The sequence below is a fragment of the Sorex araneus genome, chromosome 4, assembly GCF_027595985.1.
Source record: "Sorex araneus isolate mSorAra2 chromosome 4, mSorAra2.pri, whole genome shotgun sequence".
In the NCBI taxonomy this organism is placed as follows: Eukaryota; Metazoa; Chordata; class Mammalia; order Eulipotyphla; family Soricidae; genus Sorex; species Sorex araneus.
In genome coordinates this window covers 52,070,358-52,092,520 of record NC_073305.1, presented here as the reverse complement: position 1 = coordinate 52,092,520, position 22,163 = coordinate 52,070,358, and the positions used below count along the sequence as shown (strand labels likewise).

The 22,163-nt window shown below is 37.4% G+C and overlaps 1 protein-coding gene across 6 annotated transcripts in view; it reads left to right on the top strand.

Moving 5' to 3' along the window:
* ERC2 (ELKS/RAB6-interacting/CAST family member 2) overlaps nt 1-22,163 on the top strand; it is a 1,118,394-nt gene that overhangs the window by 401,565 nt on the left and 694,666 nt on the right. For all 6 annotated transcript variants that reach the window (XR_008629737.1, XR_008629734.1, XR_008629735.1 and 3 more), the window contains one exon: nt 4,871-5,038. Coding sequence is in view for 1 of the 6 variants with exons in the window: in XM_055134481.1 (XP_054990456.1) it covers nt 4,871-5,038 (168 nt within the window). In the remaining 5 variants the exon portion in view is untranslated. The remainder of the gene's footprint in view (nt 1-4,870; nt 5,039-22,163) is intronic.

Below are 22,163 nucleotides of genomic sequence, written 5' to 3'. Positions count from 1 at the left end.
CACAAGCAGTAAAAATAAATTATTTTGGGTCTACTATGGGGACTTACTTGAGGGGTGATTGGGAAAGTGGAAACAATAGTGGAGGGAATGTGACTGTGGTGGTAGGATTGGTGTTGGAGATTGCCTGCAACAAATCGTCATGAGTAACTTTGTAAACCGGGGTGTTAAAAAAAAGTGGGGAAAACTTGTAAAAGAAAATATGTACTTGAACAGTTTAATATTATCTGTAAATATTCTATGAATTTATATCAGCTAATGAATACTTCCAAAACAATCCCTAAATCTTTTACTGAACATGCTATATGTTTGTGATAATAACAGGACCAAATAAACTCAACTTTTGCTTAGTTTAAAAAAATGTGAGGCAAACAAAAAGAGAATAAACTTAAAGAAAGTAGTAGGAAGGAAATAATTACAAATAAGAGTAATGGCCAGGGAGTAGCTCAGCAATAGAACACTTGTCTTGCATGTATAAGACCCTGGATTTGGTCCATGACATCACACACACATACACACATGGACACATTTCTAAAATAAAAATTAGTACAAATTAATGAAATAAAAATACAGTTGGATGAGCACAAGAAAAATGGGCTCGTTGAAGAAATTATTTATCATCACATGTTTTTGCTGATATTCATTAAGGAAATGAGTGAAACTAATGAATTATTAGTAGTGACAAAATACATAATCATAGATAATATACATATAAAAAGATAAGGGGATTTTATGAACATTTCCCTTGTATATTAGTAAAAATTTGATGAAATGAAATTATCAGAAGAAAACCTCAAAATTGATTTAAATGCTTAGAAACAAGTATTTCTATGACTACTAAAGATTTATAATGAAAGTAAATGGTCTTCATAAAAAAGAAAATACCAGCTCTAGATGAATTTGCTTGTGATTTTTAATGAACACTAATGAGAAAATAATTTGCTTTTATGTCAAGTATTTTGCACCATAGTAAAGGAGGAAACAATCTCCATTTGGAAAACCAAATTGATACTAAAATTATGCCAACCCGAATTTGATCCCTGTATGGTACCATGATCAGGAGTGATTACCTGACCACAGAGCCAGGTATGACCCCAAATCAAAACAACAATGAACAAATCTTGCTCATAAACATAGATGAAAGATAGTGACAGAATATTAGGAAGTTAAATTCAGTAACATATAAAAACATAATGCATCTTGACCTGAAAATAGTGTAATTTTTAATAGTGATAAAAAGAGAGCTTAATATATAAAATCACTGGAACTTGAAGATAACTCAAAGGGCTGGAGCACATCTATTTGATGCAGGAGCCCCAGGTTTCATATCTAGGACTACATCACCCCTGAGTACCATCAAAATTGACCCCATATTACCACACAAGTAAAGCCTCTGAACAACTTTAGGTGTGGCCTGAAAATAAACAAAATAATCTCTTGATATATTTAATTATAGCACTGTAGCACTGTCATTCCCATCCATCTGCTCGAGTGGGCATTAGTAACGTCTCCATTGTGAGACTTCTTGCTACTGTTTTTGGGATGTTGAATTAATTATAATATATTAAAATAGAAAAATATGACAAATTATGAGATGCAGAAATAGTATTTAAAATAAGAAGTATTCATTAGTAATTAAAATAACTCTTGACAGTGTTATAATAAAAAGCAAATTCCAAAAATTTGGTTGTCGAAAAATTTAAACATCAAATTTAATGACAAAATGTAGAAGTTCTCTTAAACATCAGACATGAAAAAGGAGCCCCAGTTTATAGTTGGCTCCTCTGTCATTCTTCAGGGCCAGTAGCTGATAGTTGGCTCCTCTGTCATTCTTCAGGGCCAGTAGCTGTGACTGCTAAGTGCTTCTTCTCAGCAAGGTGGCTGGCTTCCACTGGGAGGGAGCTGAACTGCCAGTTCACTCGTGGACCAGAGTTGGAGCAGCCATTCTCTTTCTTGCTGCATTCAGATAGTTATAATAAGTCACAGTTCAACCTAACTTGAAGAGGGAAGTAAACAGGTTTTTATTTGTGAAATGTAGGTGTGTGTGTCAGTAGGAAAAATATGGTGGCCTTCATCTTAAGACACCTACCACAATTCCATGAAATAGGAAGACATGCGAAAAGGTGGTAACAAGATACTGGCAAAGATGTGACTTGATTGTCACACTTTTCCACTGCTGCCACTGTCATCCCATTGCTCATCGATTTGTTTGAGTGGGCACCAGTAATATCTCTCATTGAGAGACTTATTGTTACTATTTTTGGCATATCCAATATGCACGGGTAGCTTGCCAGGCTCTGCTACATGGGCTCAATACTGCTGTGGTCATGAAAATTAATATAATGGCTTTGAAAAACATTTTCATGTGAGTGAAGCTGAAAATGTCATATTGTGTATTATGGCAACTTCTGATTATTTTTGCTATGTATGTAGCAAACACTTAGAATAGCACATTTTCTTTCTTCCTCTCTTTCTTTCTCTCTTTCTTTCTCTTTCTTTTTTTCTTCTTTCTTTCCTTTCTTTCTTTCTTTCTTTCTTTCTTTCTTTCTTTCTTTCTTTCTTTCTTTCTTTCTTTCTTTCTTTCTTTCTTTCTTTCTTTCTTTCTTTCTTTCTTCCTTCCTTCCTTCCTTCCTTCCTTCCTTCCTTCCTTCCTTCCTTCCTTCCTTCCTTCCTTCTTTCTTTCTTTCTTTCTTTCTTTCTTTCTTTCTTTCTTTCTTTCTTTCTTTCTTTCTTTCTTTCTTTCTTTCTTTCTTTCTTTCTTTCTTTCTTTCTTCCTTCCTTTCTTCCTGCCTTCTTTTCTTCCTGCCTTCCTTTCTGCTTTGCTTTGCTTTCCTCTCCTCTCCTCTCCTCTCCTCTCCTCTCCTCTCCTCTCCTCTCCTCTCCTCTCCTCTCCTCTCCTCTCCTCTCCTCTCCTCTCCTCTCCTCTCCTCTCCTTTCCTTTCTATATATTTTTTCTTTTCTGACCACACTCAACAGTGTCAGGACTTACTCCTGGCTCTGTTCTAAGGGATCACTCCAGCAGGTCTTCTGGGGACCTTGGGCTGCGGGTGATCAAACTCAGTCAATTCATGCAAGGCAAGCACCCACCCACTGTACTCTCTCCAGCTCACACTTTTTCTAATAATACAAACCTTGAAACCTGTATAAACTGTATAAACAGTGGAGTACCACTGTAGCACTGTTGTCCCATTGTTCATCGATTTGCTCGAGCGGGCACCAGTACCATCTCCATTGTGAGACTTGTTGGTACTGTTTTTGGCATATCAAATATATCACAGGTAGCTTTCCAGGCTCTGCCATAGACTAGACAAATAAATTATGGCAAAGTCTTGTGATAAAATGCTGTCTTTAGTCAAAAATGAGTGAATTGCATGAAACAGTAATATGATTTATCTCTTGAACATAAGGTTGAATACAAAGGTGTAAAAAATAAAAAAATGAAATATTTTTACAAAATATTATATAATTAAAGAGTATATTATTTATAGATGCAAATATCTATATATACTGTATGTAAAAGATAAGTGAGAAAATGACAAATACAGAATTTAGAGTGATACTTATTTTTGAAGCGAGAGATGAGATAGCTAGAAGTATGTTAGACTATGGCCGATGCTAAAATCTTATTTTGATCATTCTTGTGTGATTTTGCATATTTAAGGTGATATCTCATTGTTGTTTTTACTTATGCTTCCCTGATAGTAAGTGACCATGACAACCTTTTCACATTCCTACTACCTATCCATATGTCTTCTTTGAGGAAATACATCTTCATCTCCTCTCTCCATTTTAACATGGGGTTGTTATTATTTTTATTTTCGTGGGTGCTTTATATATTTTGCCTGTTATCTCTTTTTCTATTGTACTGTGTGCAAATATTATTTTCCTATTCTGCAGTGTATCATTTAATTTGGACTGGAGCAATAGCACAGCGGGTAGGGCGTTTGCCTTGCACGCGGCCAACCCAAGTTCGATTCCTCCGACCCTCTTGGAGAGCTTGGCAAGCTACTGAGAGTATCTCGCCCGGACGGCAAAGCCTGGCAAGCTAATCTTGGCGTATTCCAAATGCCAAAACCAGTAACAAGAAGTCTCACAATGGAGACATTACTAGTGCCTGCTCGAGCAAATCGATGAGCAACGGGATGACAGTGACACAGTGATATATTTTATGTCACCTTAATGTTTAATATCAGCAAAGACAAGTCCACAACACTTACATTTATTTTTCTTTTCTGTAAGAATTTTTTCTGTCATATAATGCTGTTGAGTGGTCATTTCCAGTGTGCAGAGAGTATCCAGGTTGTGTTTTGAATTAATTACTTTTATGAAATCCCTGTTGATCTATCTGAGGGATCAAAATAAAAGATATTGTGGTTTCATGGAGAGCAGCTGCTTTGACTAGGGAGCCATCATTTCACTGTGAAACATGTTTTGGGTTTTTTTTTGTGGGGGGAGTATGTTGAAGAGCTATGAGTCAGGGGAATTGGAAGGCAGCCTGCATACCTTAATTTTCTTTTTCTTTTATTTTTTTTAATACTTTCAATCATCTTTAAAGAGCCATGCTGACGTCTAAGAATTTGTCACTCCCAAGGCCATCTTTTATTGGATGGAGTTTTCTCCAGTGTTAACTGAGGGACACCAGAGCTATATTTGGCAGCACTCAAGTGGGGCTATGGTCGAATCCAGATCTTTGTGTTTACCACACAAGTGCTCGTGCCCTTCGAGCAATCTTCTCTTTGGAGGAAACTCATGGTCTGCCTTGGTGGACTCGTTGTCATTAGCTATTAGAAATGAAGTGAAATCAGTAATTCTCAAACATAAAACTTTAGAGTTACAGCATCTAATTTCTTGCCATTTTCTTGTTATTTTACAGATTGATCAGCTGAAGCAGGAACTTTCAAAGAAGGAGTCAGAACTTCTTGCCTTACAAACAAAGCTTGAAACTCTTAGCAATCAGAATTCAGATTGCAAGCAACACATTGAAGTGCTTAAAGAGTCACTTACTGCCAAAGAACAGAGGGCTGCCATCCTTCAGACGGAGGTAAGGAATCCTCAAGGCAATGTCCTACCTGAATAGCATTCTTTTTAAGATTCTCTATGCAAGCTCTTGGGACCAGTTGATATATTTTGAATGTGAGATATCTTTGGGATTTGGGAAGTTAAGACCCGTTGCATGTAGCATAAGTCTCCCATTCTAGTAGCAGCAACAACCATTTAAACAAACATATAAGTATTCCTGCAGGAAAAAAAATTATAAACCCAAATGGAAGATATCTTGCATAACATAAGCTTGTCAGTTCATGTTAAAAAAGAGTTTGCTTCATACTAGAATTTTGTTTTTCCCCCCAAAATTTTAGGGCTGGGGGGATCTCCAATAAATAATTAGATCTGGAATTGGGTCATTGTATTTATAAAATCATGAAAAATGTCAATATGTATTTTGCTATGTATCAGCAAAAGTCCCCTTTTTTGGCACCCATGGTTCCCAGGGACTCTTACCTCCTAGAGTGTAACTTCAATTTCTAAGTTTCTTCTACCCACTGAGAAAAGTTGATATTGTCTAAGTTTATTAATGGAAAGATTAGTTTGTTGCTTCTTATTGATATATAGAATAAAAAGAACAAGTATACATTAGTATATTTTCTTGCTTTTTGCTCACTTGATCATATCTTTATATAGTTTTGCTAAGATATGTGAAACACAAAGTAATTATTGTGTAAATGAAATATTTTACAGAAATAAAATAGAGTGTGTTGGCCATTGTGTGAAATGAAGTGCATCTTGCTGTATTTTGTGTTGCAGTAGTATACTATCTGGATTTCTTTAGGAGAGGGTAATTGAATCAGTACATACATTCTCTCTTGTGCTCTTTGAGTCATATATTTGCATGTATGCATTTTGGGATCTGGGTGGAAAGTGGGTGTTTTCTTTTAGAGTTAGAAGGGAAGGGTAGGCTTTTATCCTTAGTCATACTGCAGGACAGTGTCCAGGGATGAAAAGAAGCAGGGTCCAGATTTGATAGGTATTGTCGTGGATCCAACTCAGCCTGTAGACATTTGGCTTTGGCTGGCTAATTTTAAACTGAAATGATCATTAATGATTCAGATATATCAATTTAAGAAAGATCATTTGTGAATAGTTCGATTGCATTTATAGAAGCATGAGGTTTTTATTGTTTTGTTTTTGGGTCATGCCCAGTGATGCTCAGAGGTTACTCCTGGCTGTGCACTCAGGAATCACTCCTGTTGGTGCTTGGGGGACCATCTGGGATGCTGGAGATTGAACCTAGGTCAGCTGTATGCTAGGCAAACACCCTCCCTGCTGTACTATTGCTCCGGCCTCAGCGTGGTTTTTTATTAAGGCAAAATTTTAGAATATACCATAAACTATAATGCATTTCCTTTGAGGAAGCAAAAAAGAAGAAAATAAAACTGTATTTCTAATACCGTAGTGTCTTGCTTCATGTTAATACTCAAATTAATTGAAATTCAGTGACAATTAAAATGAAGTTCTTTAATCATAGTAGTCAGATTTCAGGTACTTACCGCCCCACCCCATCCCTTCCCTTTGTTGTGGTGATAATAGTGTTCTATGGGTTACACACTTTGTTGTGGTCCATTCGAGGTGGGGAGGGGATGAAGGTGAAGGTGTATGGTTTGCACATATATGGTAGTGCTCTCTTACATACTTGGAAGCAGTGTTTGCACACTTGTGACCTGCTCGGTGTTGTACACTTAGCTTTGGTGCTTGCATTCTTGAAAGTAAGACTTGCATACTTTGTGGCACCAAGAATGACACTGGCAGAGGTGGGGCTTCATGGACCTAAAGCGACTTGGTGACTGGGGTCTTGGACAGCACAGCTGTAGCATCTTTCTATCATCTAGACCTCATATAATATAAAGGCCTAAAAATAGAATTTTCAGGATAAATCTAGCCCTCCTGCTTGTTTTTGTAAATAAAGTTTTATTAGAGACACAGTCATATCCGTCCATCCATGTGTTGTCTTTGGCTGTTTTCCTGCAACAACAGCAGAATTTAATAGCCTCAGAAACCACTGGGTCCACAAAGCTGAATATTTTTTACGCTCTTTCCCTTTTACAGACAAAGTTTTCCAATCCTCAGCATTGTGATTTTGTAGGCAGAATGGCAACTAGAATACTGGGTATGTTCCCTCTCTGTCGCTTTTCTGTCTGGCATCAGACAGAATTTGGTAACCTCTGTTCTAGAACACATGTTTTTCCCCCTCAGTGGTTATTTAAAAAGCATAGATGTCTTGAGTTTCTAATCATACCAACATTACTAATGTTAGTGTCAAGTAAAGTTTGTGTTATTGTGTTACTATATAATGGGTAGGAGGAAATTTGAGGAGCAAGGCTATTTATCGAAGTAGTGTCCAAGAAGGAGAAACATCAGCTTTTAAAGACTTACTCTTTTTATTTTTCACATTGAACTCATGAATGCTCTCTTTCTTGGAGCATTTTCCCTTTATTTTTCACTGTTTGACCTCTCTCAAATAATCCAAATTGGATGTATAAATATTTCATGAAAAAAGACAGTGATGGCATTATGTGTGTAGCTTCCATCACCTTCAGTAATTAAAATGACCCAAGAGAGAGACCATACTTTTAAGTAAATATACTTATTCTTTATGTGAAGGAAAAGTGATATTGTTTCTTTTTTTTTTTTTTTTTTGCTTTTTGGGTCACACCCAGCGATGCTCAGGGGTTACTCCTGGCTTTACACTCAGGAATTGCTCCTGGCAGTGCTTGGGGGACCATATGGGATGCCGGGGATCTAACCCAGGTCAGCCGCGTGCAAGGCAAATGCCCTACCCGCTGTGCTATCGCTCCAGCACCGTGATATTGTTTCTTATTCTTTTTCTGCCTTGAAGTTGATAATAGGAGATCCATTCTTTTTGCATCTTTATAAATGGAAGTAGAATAATTTATCTAATGATGATCAACTCTTGGAATAATTTTACATTGAAGTGAGCTCTAATAGAGTAGAGGCAAAGGAGTTAGTCATAAAATACTTTAAAGTAATTTTCCTATTTGTTGTAGTAGAGGGAAATGGGTCATCTGACCCATGTAGTGGGTTAGTGAACAATTTTCAGTCAGTTGGTGAGATAAATTTAGTCTCATTAGGCCCTACAAATGAGATGCCTACATTTAAATTATTATAAAATCATGTTGCTAATCCTTGGGGAAGTCACGTGATAGCTTCTTCCCATTAGTATTTTGAGTCATTCCTAAATGTTCTTGCCAAAACAGAAGGCTCTCTCTAGAAAATCTGTGCTGTCAACCAACTTTAGCTACTCCTTAAGATTCTGGTATAAATGACAGATGTCACTGGTTTATGGTTTGTGTCTTTCAGGAAGACTTTTGCTACCAGGGAATTTGTGTCTGGGAGGTGGTAGGTTGAGGGTGGGACAGGAGTGGGAGGCAAGTTGTCTGGGTTTGTGGCTATGTGGCTTGGATCCTGGATTGGTTTGTTTTAACTTGTACAATTACACAGACACTCTTTTACATGTGTGTAATAAATCAATGAAAAATAATGACACACACAGATATACCACAGAGCTTTTACCACAACGTTTTACTTTTTAAAATAGCTTCAGAGGACCCCAAAGCCCAGTCTCTTATTTTGTTTCTTCCCTTGATGTTTCCTTAGTTGCACCAACTAAGCCCCATTCACCAAGATGTTATCCCTGTGGGAGGAAAGACAATAATGAGTTGACTTTCTAAGGTCTAAATCAAGGACCTCAATTTTTCTGGATTTCAATGAATACTTATCAACATACTTAGAAATTAGGAATGAGAAAGGACTTTGATCCCCATGTACCAAAAGCCAAAACTAAACCAAACAAAACCAAAAAAAAAATCTGTTCAGAAGTCCCTGATTTAGTGATCAAAGTCATGCCACACTATCTGTGAAGTCTTGGGTTCATGACAGGGAGAAAAAATAAAGACAAGATATGAAAAGTCCTAGCATAAGTAAAATATTATATGAAAAACAAAGCACTTACTTAAATGGAAAATGCTTTCATCTCCACATTTAATAGTAGGGATTGAATGAAATGAGCTTTTCTGAGTCTTTATGTCTTGATTTATAAAATGATCCATCGTGCCAGCCTGACACATCTATGGCAAAAGTTCTTTGGTAAAGCTATAAATTGTGTTGATGGTCATTAATATTATTACTATTACTATTGCATGGCAGAGGTGTTTGAGGGGGAAAAAAAAACCTCTCTTATTACCATCCAATGTGATCTATCTTCATCAGTCTTTAAAGTTTTAGTATCTTTATTTACTGAGTTCAGATTTTTATATGTCAGTTGATTCACTTTTGTCTAATTTTATTCTATATATAAAGTAGCACTGTAGCACTGTTGTCCCGTTGTTCATTGATTTGCTCAAGTGGGCATCAGTAAGGTCTCCATTGTGAGACTTGTTACTGTTTTTGGCATATTGAATATGCCACGGGTAACTTTACAGGCTCTGCCATGCGGATGGGATACTCTCAGTAGCTTGCCGGGCTCTCCGAGAGGGATGGAGGAATTGAACCTGGGTCAGCCTCATGCAAGGCAAATGCCCTACCTGCTGTGCTATCTCTCCTGTCCATGTTATATATATATAACATATATATATATGCATATAAATAAAGTAATATAGAAACAATAACAAAGCACCTTATTCTCCAGTTCAGAATGGTTTCCAAATTTACATGCATGCAAATTCTTTTGCATATTTTCTGGAATATATATGACAGTGCTATGTAATATTTTGTTTTTCTACTCATTTCTGTTTTAAACAGTCTAGGGAATAGTTCTACTTATCAGAGAGGAAAAACCTGAGATACTTCTAAGAAACAAAGAATAAAGAGGTGTCATGCTCACACAGGGGACAGCACATGTAGATTAAGTTAGTGGTAGCCGTATAGTGAGGCTCAATTAAAAAAATGTTGAATGACCATGAATCACCAAGTTAAAAAGCTATTCATAAATGAGTTTCAGGAGTACAGTGATTGAGCACCAGTACTTTTGCCAGTATCCCCTTCCCTTCATCAGTAACCCTAGTTCCCCTCTTGCCTGCCCAGCCTGCTTCTATGGCAAGTACTTTTTTCTTTTTCTTTTAGGAACTGTGGTCTGCAATACTGCTTCTGAGAGGGTATCGTGCATGTCACTTTACCTCCTTTCAGTATCTAGTCTAGAGGGGCTACTTTCCTCACTTCCTTTTATTATTTTCATAGTGGTCCCTTTCCAGACCTGTCCTACCCCAACCCTCACCTCTACCACCCCAGTGGTAAGCTATCTGGTAAGGACCAGTTCTCCAGCTCTTTTTTCCCCCCATATTGCCTTTGGCTTTAGTTATTCCCATACAATGGTTCTTTATATTGTAAGGGTCCATTTATGTTTTAGTTTTTAAAACATGTGACTCATTGGGAAGAGAATTTCATATATTATAGGCTCTTTGTCTAGCAAATTCATCTAGGCACATGCAAATGAATTTTTACACTTACAAGTATATGTCTACAATCAATAGACATATAGGTAGATAGATGGTAGATAGATAGAGAGATAGAGATAGAGATAGATAGATACACACTTTTGCACAGAAGGGCCTGGCAAGCTACCCATGGCGTATTTGATATGCCAAAAACAGTAACAACAAGTCTCACAATGGAAACATTACTGGTGCCCCCTCTAGCAAATCAATGAACAACAGGATGACAGTGCTACAGTGCTATACTTTTAAGTATAAAAATTAGTGTGTATGTGCTTAGGTGAATTTGCTAGACAAAGAGCCTATAAATTACATGAAATTCTCTTCCCAATGAGCCACATTTTAAAAAAAGGTTCAGGCAGTTTTCAGATGCCCTCAAGTATTTCAAAGAAAGTAATACTAAAGATCCGAGTCTTAGGAATTTTATACATTTTTGAAAAATTCTACACATGTATATTTTTAAAGCCTTCTATGTGCCAAATACTCTTGGGTAAGGATATTTGTTTGCTAACTGGATTATAGTATGACTTCCCTGAATTGTACTAGTTTTAAGTGATTTTATGATCACATTACTAATAATTCCACACAGAAACTTACTTGGTCTTAGTAATTTGTTTGCTTAGATGCAGATAAATAAAAAGAAGACAAAAAGAAATAGGTGTTTCTTAGCTCCTTTGAAGACTAAAGTATGCAAACTGATGAAATACTCATTTATATTTTTATTTTTAATTATTTTTTTATTAATGTAACAATCTACATGGCAGAGCCTGGCAAGCTACCCATGGCGTATTCGATATGCCAAAAACAGTAACAACGAGTCTCACAATGGAGACATTACTGGTACCCACTTGAGCAAGTAGATGAACAACGGGTGACAGTGCTAATGTAACATTAATTTACAAGAGCATAATATTTATATGTTTTAGAAACACAATGTTACTTACAGCATACTTACAGCCAAAGTGCCTGTATCTCTCTGCTTTGTCCATTGGTGTTCATTTGCTAGCTCTATCGTTCACCTCAGTTCTATACTTAGAGCCTATGGGCTTGTTTTTATTGGACATTGTTTGTTTCCTTGCTTTATTTCTTTATACACTACATATGAGTGAGATCATCCAGTATTAATTTTATTTTATGACTTATCTGTTGGGTACTTGGGTTATTTCCAGATATTGGCTACTATGAGTAGTACTACATTCTGCAGAGGTGTCCATACATATTTTCAATTTTTTGCATTTATGTCCTTTGGGTACCCTGGGTGAATTGCTGAAACATTTGATTATCCTGCTTTTAATTTTTTGAGGAAGCTTCATTCTATTTTCTATAAAAGCTGGGTCAGTTTACATTCCCAGCAACAGTGCATGAGGGATCCTTTTTCTTCTCATCTCCACCAGCATTTGTTTCCAGTACCTCAGATATTCACCATGATAACTGGTATGAGGTTATACCTCACTGTCATTTTGATTTATTCTTCCCTTACTGTCAATGATGATGAATCAAAAATTATTAAAACATAATCATTTACAAAGTTATTCATCGTTGGGTTCTAGACATTCTAGAGCCCAAACCAGCACATACTAGAACCATACCAGCAGCGATCCCATTACTAGTGTATTCTTCCAACTTCACAGGATTCCCTAATTCTCCATCCCCCCTCCCCCGCCACCATCTCGCCCATCTCCAGTCTGCCATCTTGACAGGCACATTTTTAAGTTTTGTTGTTAAAGTTTGGATATCTTGCTTTCGATGTTGTTGACTCTGTGATTTAGATATTTAGCTATACCACTCGTGTATAATCACCGATATACTTGGATCCTCTCGACTTCTGCTTCCCATTCTTCTCATCTATCTTTTTGCCCTTCTTTGATTTCATGTCTGCTTACCTCTACTCCTTATTTTTTGATGGAGTTGTGTGATTTTTGTTGTTGAGTTTCATGAGTTTTTTTTAATGTGTTATCTTTTAATCTTTTTTTTTTCATTTTGGGTCACACCTGGCATTGCATAGGGGTTACTCCTGGCTCATGCAGTCAGGAATTACTCCTGGCGGTGCTCAGGTGTCCATACAGGATGCTGGGAATCAAACTTGGGTGGTCGACCGCATGCAAGGCAAACACCTTACCCACTGTGCTATCGCTCCAGCTCCAGCTTTTAGTCTTTGATAGATTTAGGGGCATATCTGCCATGATCAGGGCTTACTCCCAGCTCTGTGCTCAGGGATCACTCCTGATGGTACTTTGGGAACCACATGTGGTGCCAGGGATCATACCAGGTTAACAGCATACAACACAAGTGCCCTACCCACTGAAATAGCTCACTAGCACAATCCTTTGTAGGATGTATAATGTGCAAACATTTTCTCACATTCAGTAGGTTTTTTGTTTCTTTAATTACACAGATACTCCCCTCCCTGTTACCTCCCATAGTGCAGAATCTTTTTATACTGAGGTAAATATCCTATTGATTTGTTTTCCTTGACAGTGGAGTTGAACCATCAAAGGCATTATTAAAGCCAACATATTGGAATGCTTATCCTACATTCTATTTGATGCATTTTATGGATTCGGATGTGATATCTCAGACTTTATTTAAGTTTTGTGTATGGTTTGTGGCAGTGGTTCAGTTTTATTCTTTTGCATATGACTATCCATTTTTCCTCATACACATTTGTTTTATGCTCTTGGATTTATTGTCATAAATTAACCATTCATATATCTAAGAGTTTATTTCTGTACTCTCAATTCTATTTGATTGATATCAGTGTCTTCTTTTATTCCAGTATAATATAGTTTTGATTTGTTATACCTTTATTATACAGTTTAAGGTTAGGGGAAATGATACCTCCCATCTTTTTCCTCAGTATTGCTGTAGCTATTTGAAGGTCAGGAGTATGTGGAATTGTGGTTTTTGTACAAAGTTTAATAGTAGTTGTCCTATGTCTTTGCAGAATGTCATTTAAATTTTGGTAAGGAAATATGATGGATCTATATTATTTGGATGGAACTGTTGTTTTAACATAAGTTTTTTCATTCCATGAACATGGGATATTTTAAAAAAGTATCCTCTATTTTATGTTTATATTTATTTATTCACTTTGCAGTCTCACAAGTAGTGCTAAGGGACTCTGGGGGCTGCTCTCAAGATACCCAGCCAGCTGGTCTCTTTGATGCTCTACTCTGGTTCTGAGGTGCCAGAGTTCACAGGACCATCTCAGCTGCTCTTGGAGTCCTTAAGAGTCCCATCCAGTGGTCTCATGAGGTCACATGATATCAGAGATTGAAACTGTGTCTTTTAAATGTCCTAATCCTTCTACTAAATTTCCAGCCCTTTTAGTTCTTGTAGTAGATGTTTACATTTTTTGATGTCTAAGTCTTTCACATCTTTTTATTAAGTTTATTTCTAGGTAATTGGTGCTTTTCAATGCAGTTGTATCTGGTGTGGGATAGTTTCTTAATGTTTTCTGTTCTAAAGTTATTGTTTGCACATAGAAATATAATAGATATATGTATATTGATTTGTGCATTATCACTTAGATTGTATTGATTTATTGTTTCCAAGTTTTTTTATTTTTCTGGTGGAGTTTTTAGGAGTTTCTCTGCCTAGCTTTATGTCATTTGAAACTGAAAACTAATATTGCTAAAATGAGTGGTTTGGTAGTATTAATATTTTATATTTTTGTTAAAGCTGATCATCTTTTCACATCAAACTACTTGGTTTTCTTTAGAATGTGATTGGCTTTTATGGGATTATAGGCACTCTCTGGCTTAATTATTTTAGTAGTGGCTGCCTATACTTAGAAATATTTCAATCAGCTGTTCTTCAGGAGGTTATTTCCCATGAGTTGTCTAAATGCTGGAGGTATCGTTTGATATTTTTTGTGTTGTGTAAGGTACTGGACTGAGTAGAACCTATAATCTCATGAGTTATTTTTTTTTATTGTCCAAATATCTGCTAGTGACTGTTTTGTGACTGCTATAGTGAGTTCTAGAAACTGTTCCTGTGTTTTTCATGTGATTCTTTATTTTAAACCTGACTTGTGAAGTTGGTATTATGCCCCTATTTTTAGAAGAGAGAAATAGAGGCCTGGAGAGAGGATTTGTACTTTCTCAAGGGCACATAATAGTGAATGACAAAAATTGGGTTTCCAAATCCTCAGCTTAGTCAGAAATCTAGCACGTTGAAAAAGAGTTCCAGATAATTGAGATCTTCATTTGGGTCAAGGAACTGACATGTATTATCTCTTTTAAATTATCAGGCAGATATTATGACAAGTTTTATAATTTTTATGTGAGTTCATTGGGTCGTCAAGAATGCTTACTCAGTTTTACTTGGCTTCATTTGTCTATGATGAGAACTAAGCATGAATTACTGTGGAACATAAATCCTCATAGCAATATTACAATCATAATAACACAATGGCCTGACACAATGAAGGATATTGTCCTGACTCTAGAAAGCTTACCATTGGAAGAAAGTTTTAGAATCCTAGTAGATTAAGAAGAATTTATTGCATACCATTTTTAATTTTTTTAAAGCTTCTTATAGTGTGTATACATTATATATTTTCATGTATTTGTACATGCACACCACTTTTTAAAATATGCAAAAGCATGGAAAACAAAAATGATCTACTGTGCTTTATGTTTTATACCTTCAGGTGATTGTTAAATTGTATATGTTGTGCATATTGTACATTTGAATGTAAGAAAATGGAATGCGCTTTTAACAGAGTCGTGATGATCATTTCTTCGAGGAGGTTGTGTCAGGTGCTAGTGGAGGAGGAGGTGTTTTCTGAGCTGCTGGCAGCATTTTTCAGTCTGAGTCATGGATGACTCAGTGTGATAACATAACCTGAAAGCAGCCTCGGGCTGTCAGTTTTCAAGATGAATCCTATAAACCAAGCTTTTGACAAAGGGAAAAAAGCTCATTTTATGAGTTCTTGTTTCTCCTTTGTTTATTTTTATGGTGAGGGGTCCTCTGTGCCTCTTCTCATTGAGGCTACAATTCTTAGGTGTAAAGGTCACCATCATCCAGAATGCCTTGTGACCTCTGAGCTCTGGAACTAGAGGCATTCACATAAGCTTTGCAGAATATTGCAGATCCTTAAGAAATTATTCTTTCTCTGAACCCACACATTTTGAGCAAAGGAGTTTTTAAAAAATTGATTGAGATAGCACTATAGAAGGTGAGATTTACAATTTAATTATGTCATTTTGGTTTTTGCTTTTTCCCCTTTTGTTGTCATTGACTGACAAACAATAAGGTCCTTTTTTAATCACTTCAGTCCAGTCTTCAGAGAATGATTTCAAAATGTCCTTTTTGAGAGAGAATTTTGTTTAATGTCCCTCTTAGTCACTACATTTATATGTTAGATTAAAAAAAAACAACATAAGAAAGAATCAACTTTTAGATGGTCATATTACCCTAGTGTTCTATCAGAGTTCATAGTCTCACTTTCAAGACTTGCAAGCAATGCCTTAAAATTAGTATATTAATGGTGTGGTTGAAAAAATATTACAAACAAAATTCCTAGTGTCACTTGTATTTTTCCACTCTAATCCAGTCATTGGTTTCACATCTTAAAATGTTTTTTATTTGACTGGGAAAGACATCATTTGAAATTTTTATTGATAACACTCTTAACTGCAAGAAAAAGACATAAACCTACAAAGCCATAACTATCGTGGTGGCCACAATTGGGAGGTCTGCAAAAATGGTTTATTACTAGTAGGAAAAAAATGTTGGGAACCACAGCCATTATAGGGGTCACCACCTCTGCTACATGCATTTTACTTTTTCCCCCTTTCATTTTGAGGGCATATATGATGGCAGTGCCAAACTACACACTTTCCCCTCCCATAATGTCTGTGAGCTTTGTTTTGATTCTCTCTTAATTAATGATGTGAAAACCTTGGGTTCACATAAAAATGAGCAAGGGTCAGTCTTTGTGGGTCCCAGAATGAATAAAAAGTCCTTGCGTCTTGTTAGTGAAGGCAGTTGCTTAAAGGGGCCACCCTTTCTTCCTGAGGCTTTCGGAATTTTTGAAGATTTCAGATATCTCTGTGACTTTTGCAAAGTAGTCCCATGTTTTCATTTTTTAAAGGTAAAACATCAAAAAGGTGTGATGGGGAACTGAAAACAACTTAATGGTTATGACTATAATTCCATGGCGATTTTCTGGCCTATTAAAGGATGATTCAGGTAGCTACAGACATTATTTTGTCCCATAAGTCAAGAGTCTAGTACTTTTGTTGTTGTTGTTATTGTTCAGGCTTTCAGAGAGCTTTATTTAACACCTTCTTAGTATAAAATTGCTTTTGACTTCATAAACACAGGTGTTCAGTTCGAGTCTTAATGAACTGTGAAATAGGTAGATGTCTAAAAGGAAATTCTATAAATTGTGAACATGGCTCTGTCAGCACACTAAATGGATTAGGAAAATTCATTGTCTGCCTTGTAACTGAACACTGGTGTGATACATGGACATGAATTAGTCCTGAAAAGCCAATAAAATGGAGGGAAAAAGTAGAGCCTAGGTGATGTTGATTGTGTGGGTTCCCCCACCACAAATGAAAGCTGGTGTACACGGGCTCAAAATCAGAATGGCTATTCAGAGAACAGCCAAGAAGGAATACATATGAGCAGACAACACAGAATTTATAGGGTAAAACCACAAACACCTTATTTTCCATTGTACTAAAATAATGATATTTTATAGTACTCGTTTTGTATGTAATTCTGCTTTCAATTTTATATTGTTTCTGTAGCTCAAATCTCATTATAAGTGTTCCAACAAAAATCCCTTTTTAATCAAAAACTTTCAGACCTTAGCCCATTGTCAACTTATTTTGAAAATCGTATTTTTCTAGTGAAACAAAAGAATTGGGGCCTTCTTTTTGAACTCATTGGGATGTAATTTGACCTGTATGACTAAACATACAATTAAGACAGATGAATCATTTTAATTTCAATATTAAATTCCTTTATAATCTGCACCCATTGTTTTGGGGTATAAAGATATGGAATCAGATTGCTTTATCTTCTTTTAAAGAAGAGAAAGGAGGAAAAGAAATTAGCATTAATACCTTTGTCTGGTTGTACTCCTGTTTGAAAAGTATTTTGTCCACAACGTATTAAGCTGCAACTGGAAGTCACAATATACAATTATCCAATCATCTATGAGAAAATACACATCCACTGTTATGTATTACTTACTGGTAAATGGTCAAGCAAAAAAGAACGCTTCCCCCCCACCCCCCGTCACCCCCCCCCATGTCTGTGAGAAGCTGACTAGCCACTTTAAAAAGGAGATGACAGAATTTAGGAGGAGGGGAATTCAACAAAACTCTCTCTGACCCCTAGCTCATGCTCACATTCTTTCTTTTCTTTTTTTCCTCCTCCTCTTCTTCCTCCTCCTCCTTCCGCTCCCCACTTCCTCCTCCTCCTCCTCCTGCTCCCTCTTCTTCTTCTTCTTCTTCTGTGAATTTTATGGAAAACAGAATTTATTGAGTACTTCTGTTCATTTTTTCCCTTTGGGGGTCAACCGTTTGGAAATAACCAGTTTACATTGTGATTATGCTCTCCTGAGACCAGACTTGCAACACTTGCATCTAGTTCTCTGGAAAAGAACTAGCATTCGCTGTGGTTGGGTTTCTCTTAGGTATATTTACACATCAACCCAAAATATAAAGAGCGAATTTAAATATCATGGGTTCTGTGGGAATATTTTACCCATAACCTAGGAATTTTTCCCATTTTAAAATTAGATAAAGATATTTATTCCATACAGACATTATTTGTGGTTTGTTTTATTGTAAAAAGTAGAAAAGGGGAGAGAGAGAGAGACTGTGACTTGAAAGCATCACTTATTCCAGTTGTGCGAATGAGGATCATTTTTACCCTAGGAGTTTGTTATTAAAAATGAACCCTGGCTAGACCCTCACCACCTTCCAGCGCCGGCCCACTGCTCCTCTCCCCTTTTCAGGTTAGTGGAGTGAACGGGCGCCATCCCATCTGCGCCTGCACCCCCGCCCCCCCCCCCCCCCGCGCCCCCCCCCCTCGCCATCTTCCTCGGACCCTGGCTCCACCTTTCCTGAGCACCACCCATCTAGACCCTCACCACCTTCCAGCGCTGGCCCACTGCTCCGCTCCCCTTTTCAGGTTAGTGGAGTGAACGGCGCCATCCCATTTGCGCCTGCACCTCCCCACTCCCTGAGGTCACCCAGCCTCATTTTGTTAGTGGGCGTGGCCTCAACAAAGTGGGCATGGCTTCAAAAGTGGGCGTGGCCTCCGCAGTTATTTTTTTTTCAATACCAAGCAATTATTTGGTAATTCTCAATATTCATCACCTATATCCCTGATTATCACCTTCGAGGGCCTTAAAATACTTCCTAAATAAGTTCCAAGCTAATTCCAAATTTCAAAAACTACCAATGAGTAGAAGCAGCTATTCAAGCCAAACCTAACAGACCTCACTCTCAAATAGTATTGCTTGAACTTTCACATAAATAATAGAGGAACATCACAGAGGGACATCTTCTAGAGGGAGTACAGAAGAAATTGATCACCACTGACGAAGCCCATTTAGAATCCTTTTCCACAACCAGAGGTGAACTTTAAGGCCCCTTTGCCATACTACCACAGCAATATGAAGAAACAGCGCAAATCCCCGCCACAAGGGGAGGACGAAGAAAAGAGTCTTGATGCATCACTAGACCTTACCTACAAACTGGACCTCTCCGATAAAGAATTCAGTGCTGAAATCCTCAAGATGTTCAATCAACTCAATCGAAAATTTGACAAGGTATTTGTTACATTAAAGGCGGACCTCACAGAAACGATACAACAGACAGCTGAGAAATTACGGGAAGAAATGAGAACAGAAAGAAAAAAACTACAGAAGGAAATGTCACAAATCAAGGATTCTGTAGATGAATTAAAAATCTCAGTGGGTGCCCTCAACAATAGAATGACTGCAGCAGAGGACAGAATCAGTGAGCTTGAAGATCAGCTCCAGGAAGCCTATAGGCAACAACAATCAATGGGGAGAGACCTCAAAATAGCTCTAGGGAGAATTAGAGTCCTAGGGGATGAATTCAAGAGGAACAACATTAGAATCATTGGACTACCAGAACCACAGGGAACCAACCCCAATGAAAAAGCCACAGTCAAAAAAATCATTGCTGAAAAATTCCCAGAGCTGGACAATGCAGACATCCACATTCAAGGAGCCAGAAGGGTACCAGCTAAAAGAGACCCTAACAGAAAAACTCCAAGACATATCATAGTTAGGATGATGGACGTAACAGATAGAGGCACATTACTGCAAGCCGCAAGGTCGAAGAAGGAAATCACATACAATGGAACACCCCTTAGGTTCACAGCAGACCTATCGGAGGAAATCCTTCAAGCTCGAAGGCAGTGGTGGGATATAGTGAAAAAACTCAATGAGATGAATGCTTCACCAAGAATACTTTATCCGGCCAAACTCTCATTCAAACTCGAAGGAATTATACACTATTTTGGGGATAAACAACAACTCAGGAACTTCATAGACTCTAAACCAAACCTAAAAGAAGCACTAAAGGGGCTACTATAAGATAAGAAAAACCCCTACAAGCACAACAAATATTTACAGAAAGATGGCACAAAACTTTATGACAATAATCTCTCTCAATGTCAATGGTCTTAATTCACCAATTAAGAGACACAGACTGGCAAAATGGATTCAGAGACTCAACCCAACATTCTGCTGCCTGCAAGAAACACATCTGAATAGCCAGAACAAACACAGACTCAAAGTCAAAGGATGGAAAACAATTCTGCAAGCAAACAACTCCCTCAAAAAAGCTGGGGTGGCTTTACTAGTATCAGACAACATAGACTTCAGGTTGAAAAAGATTAGAAGGGATAGTGAAGGACACTTTTTATTAATCAAGGGATATGTACAGCAGGAAGAAATCACACTCCTAAATGTGTATGCACCCAATGAGGGACCAGCTAAATACCTACAACAGCTGCTAACAGACCTTAAGAAGGACATTGTGGGCAACACGATAGTAGTTGGAGACTTCAACACCGCCCTATCACCTCTGGACAGATCAAGAAGATTAAAACTCACCAAGAAAATAATGGATTTGAAGGAAGAAATAGAAGAGAGAGGGCTAATAGATCTATACAGGGCTCTATATCCAAAAGAAAGGGAATACACTTTCTTTTCCAGCGCACATGGAACATTTTCCAGAATAGACCATGCGCTGGGCCACGCAACATACCTCAACAGAATCAACAAAATAGGCGTTATACCAGCTATTTTTTCAGACCATGATGCACTGAAAATAGAAGTTAATCATGGTCAGATGCAGAAAAATAAATCAAACACCTGGAAATTAAATAGCTCGATGTTGAACAATGAGTGGGTCAGGAAGGAAATCAAGGAAGAAATCAAAAGGTACCTGGAAACAAACGAGAATGAAGACACGAGCTACCAGAACCTGTGGGACGCAGCTAAAGCCGTTTTAAGGGGAAAATTTATAGCTCTGCAAGCATATCTCAGGAAGGAAGAAAGGGCCCGCATAAATAACTTGACTTCACAGCTCAAGACCTTAGAAAAGGACCAACAAAAGAAGCCCAAACCAGGCAGAAGGAAAGAGATAATAAAACTTAGAGCAGAAATTAATGACATGGAAACCCAAAAGACAATTCGAAAGATCAATGAAACCAAGAGCTGGTTTTTTGAGAAAATAAATAAGATTGATAAACCACTAGCAAGACTCACAAAGAAAGAGAGAGAGAACACTTATAAGTCGAATCAGAAATGAAAAGGGGGACATCCAACAGAAACCAATGAAATTCAAAAGATCATCAGAGACTACTTTGAAAATCTGTATGCCACGAAACAAGAGAACCTAGAAGAAATGGATAAATTCCTGGATTCCTATAATCTCCCAAGGCTGAACCATGAAGACCTGGAGTTCCTGAATAGTCCTATTAACATCAAGGAAATTGAAACGGTAATCAAAAGTCTTCCCAAAAACAAAAGCCCAGGCCCAGACGGATTCACTAACAAATTCTTCCAAACATTTAAAGAGGACCTATTGCCAGTTTTTCTCAAGCTTTTCCGGGAAATTGAAGAAACAGAAACCCTCCCAAACAGTTTATATGAGGCTCACATCTCCCTAATACCAAAAACAAACAAGGACACCACAAAAAAAGAAAACTACAGGCCAATATCCCTGATGAACACAGATGCGAAGATTCTCAACAAAATATTAGCAAACAGAATTCAACAACTCATCAAAAAGATTATACACCACGACCAAGTGGGATTCATCCCGGGGATGCAAGGATGGTTTAACATCCGGAAATCAATCAACATAATCCATCATATCAACTAAAGAAAAGATAAAAATCATATAATCATATCAATAGATGCAGAGAAGGCATTTGACAAGATCCAGCACCCCTTTATGATGAAAACTCTCGCCAAAATGGGTATAGAAGGGACCTTCCTCAATATAGTCAAAGCCATCTACCACAAGCCTACGGCAAGCATCATCCTCAATGGGGAAAAACTAAGACCCTTCCCTCTGAGAACAGGGACAAGACAAGGATGCCCACTCTCTCCTCTTCTGTTCAATATAGTACTGGAAGTACTTGCAATAGCGA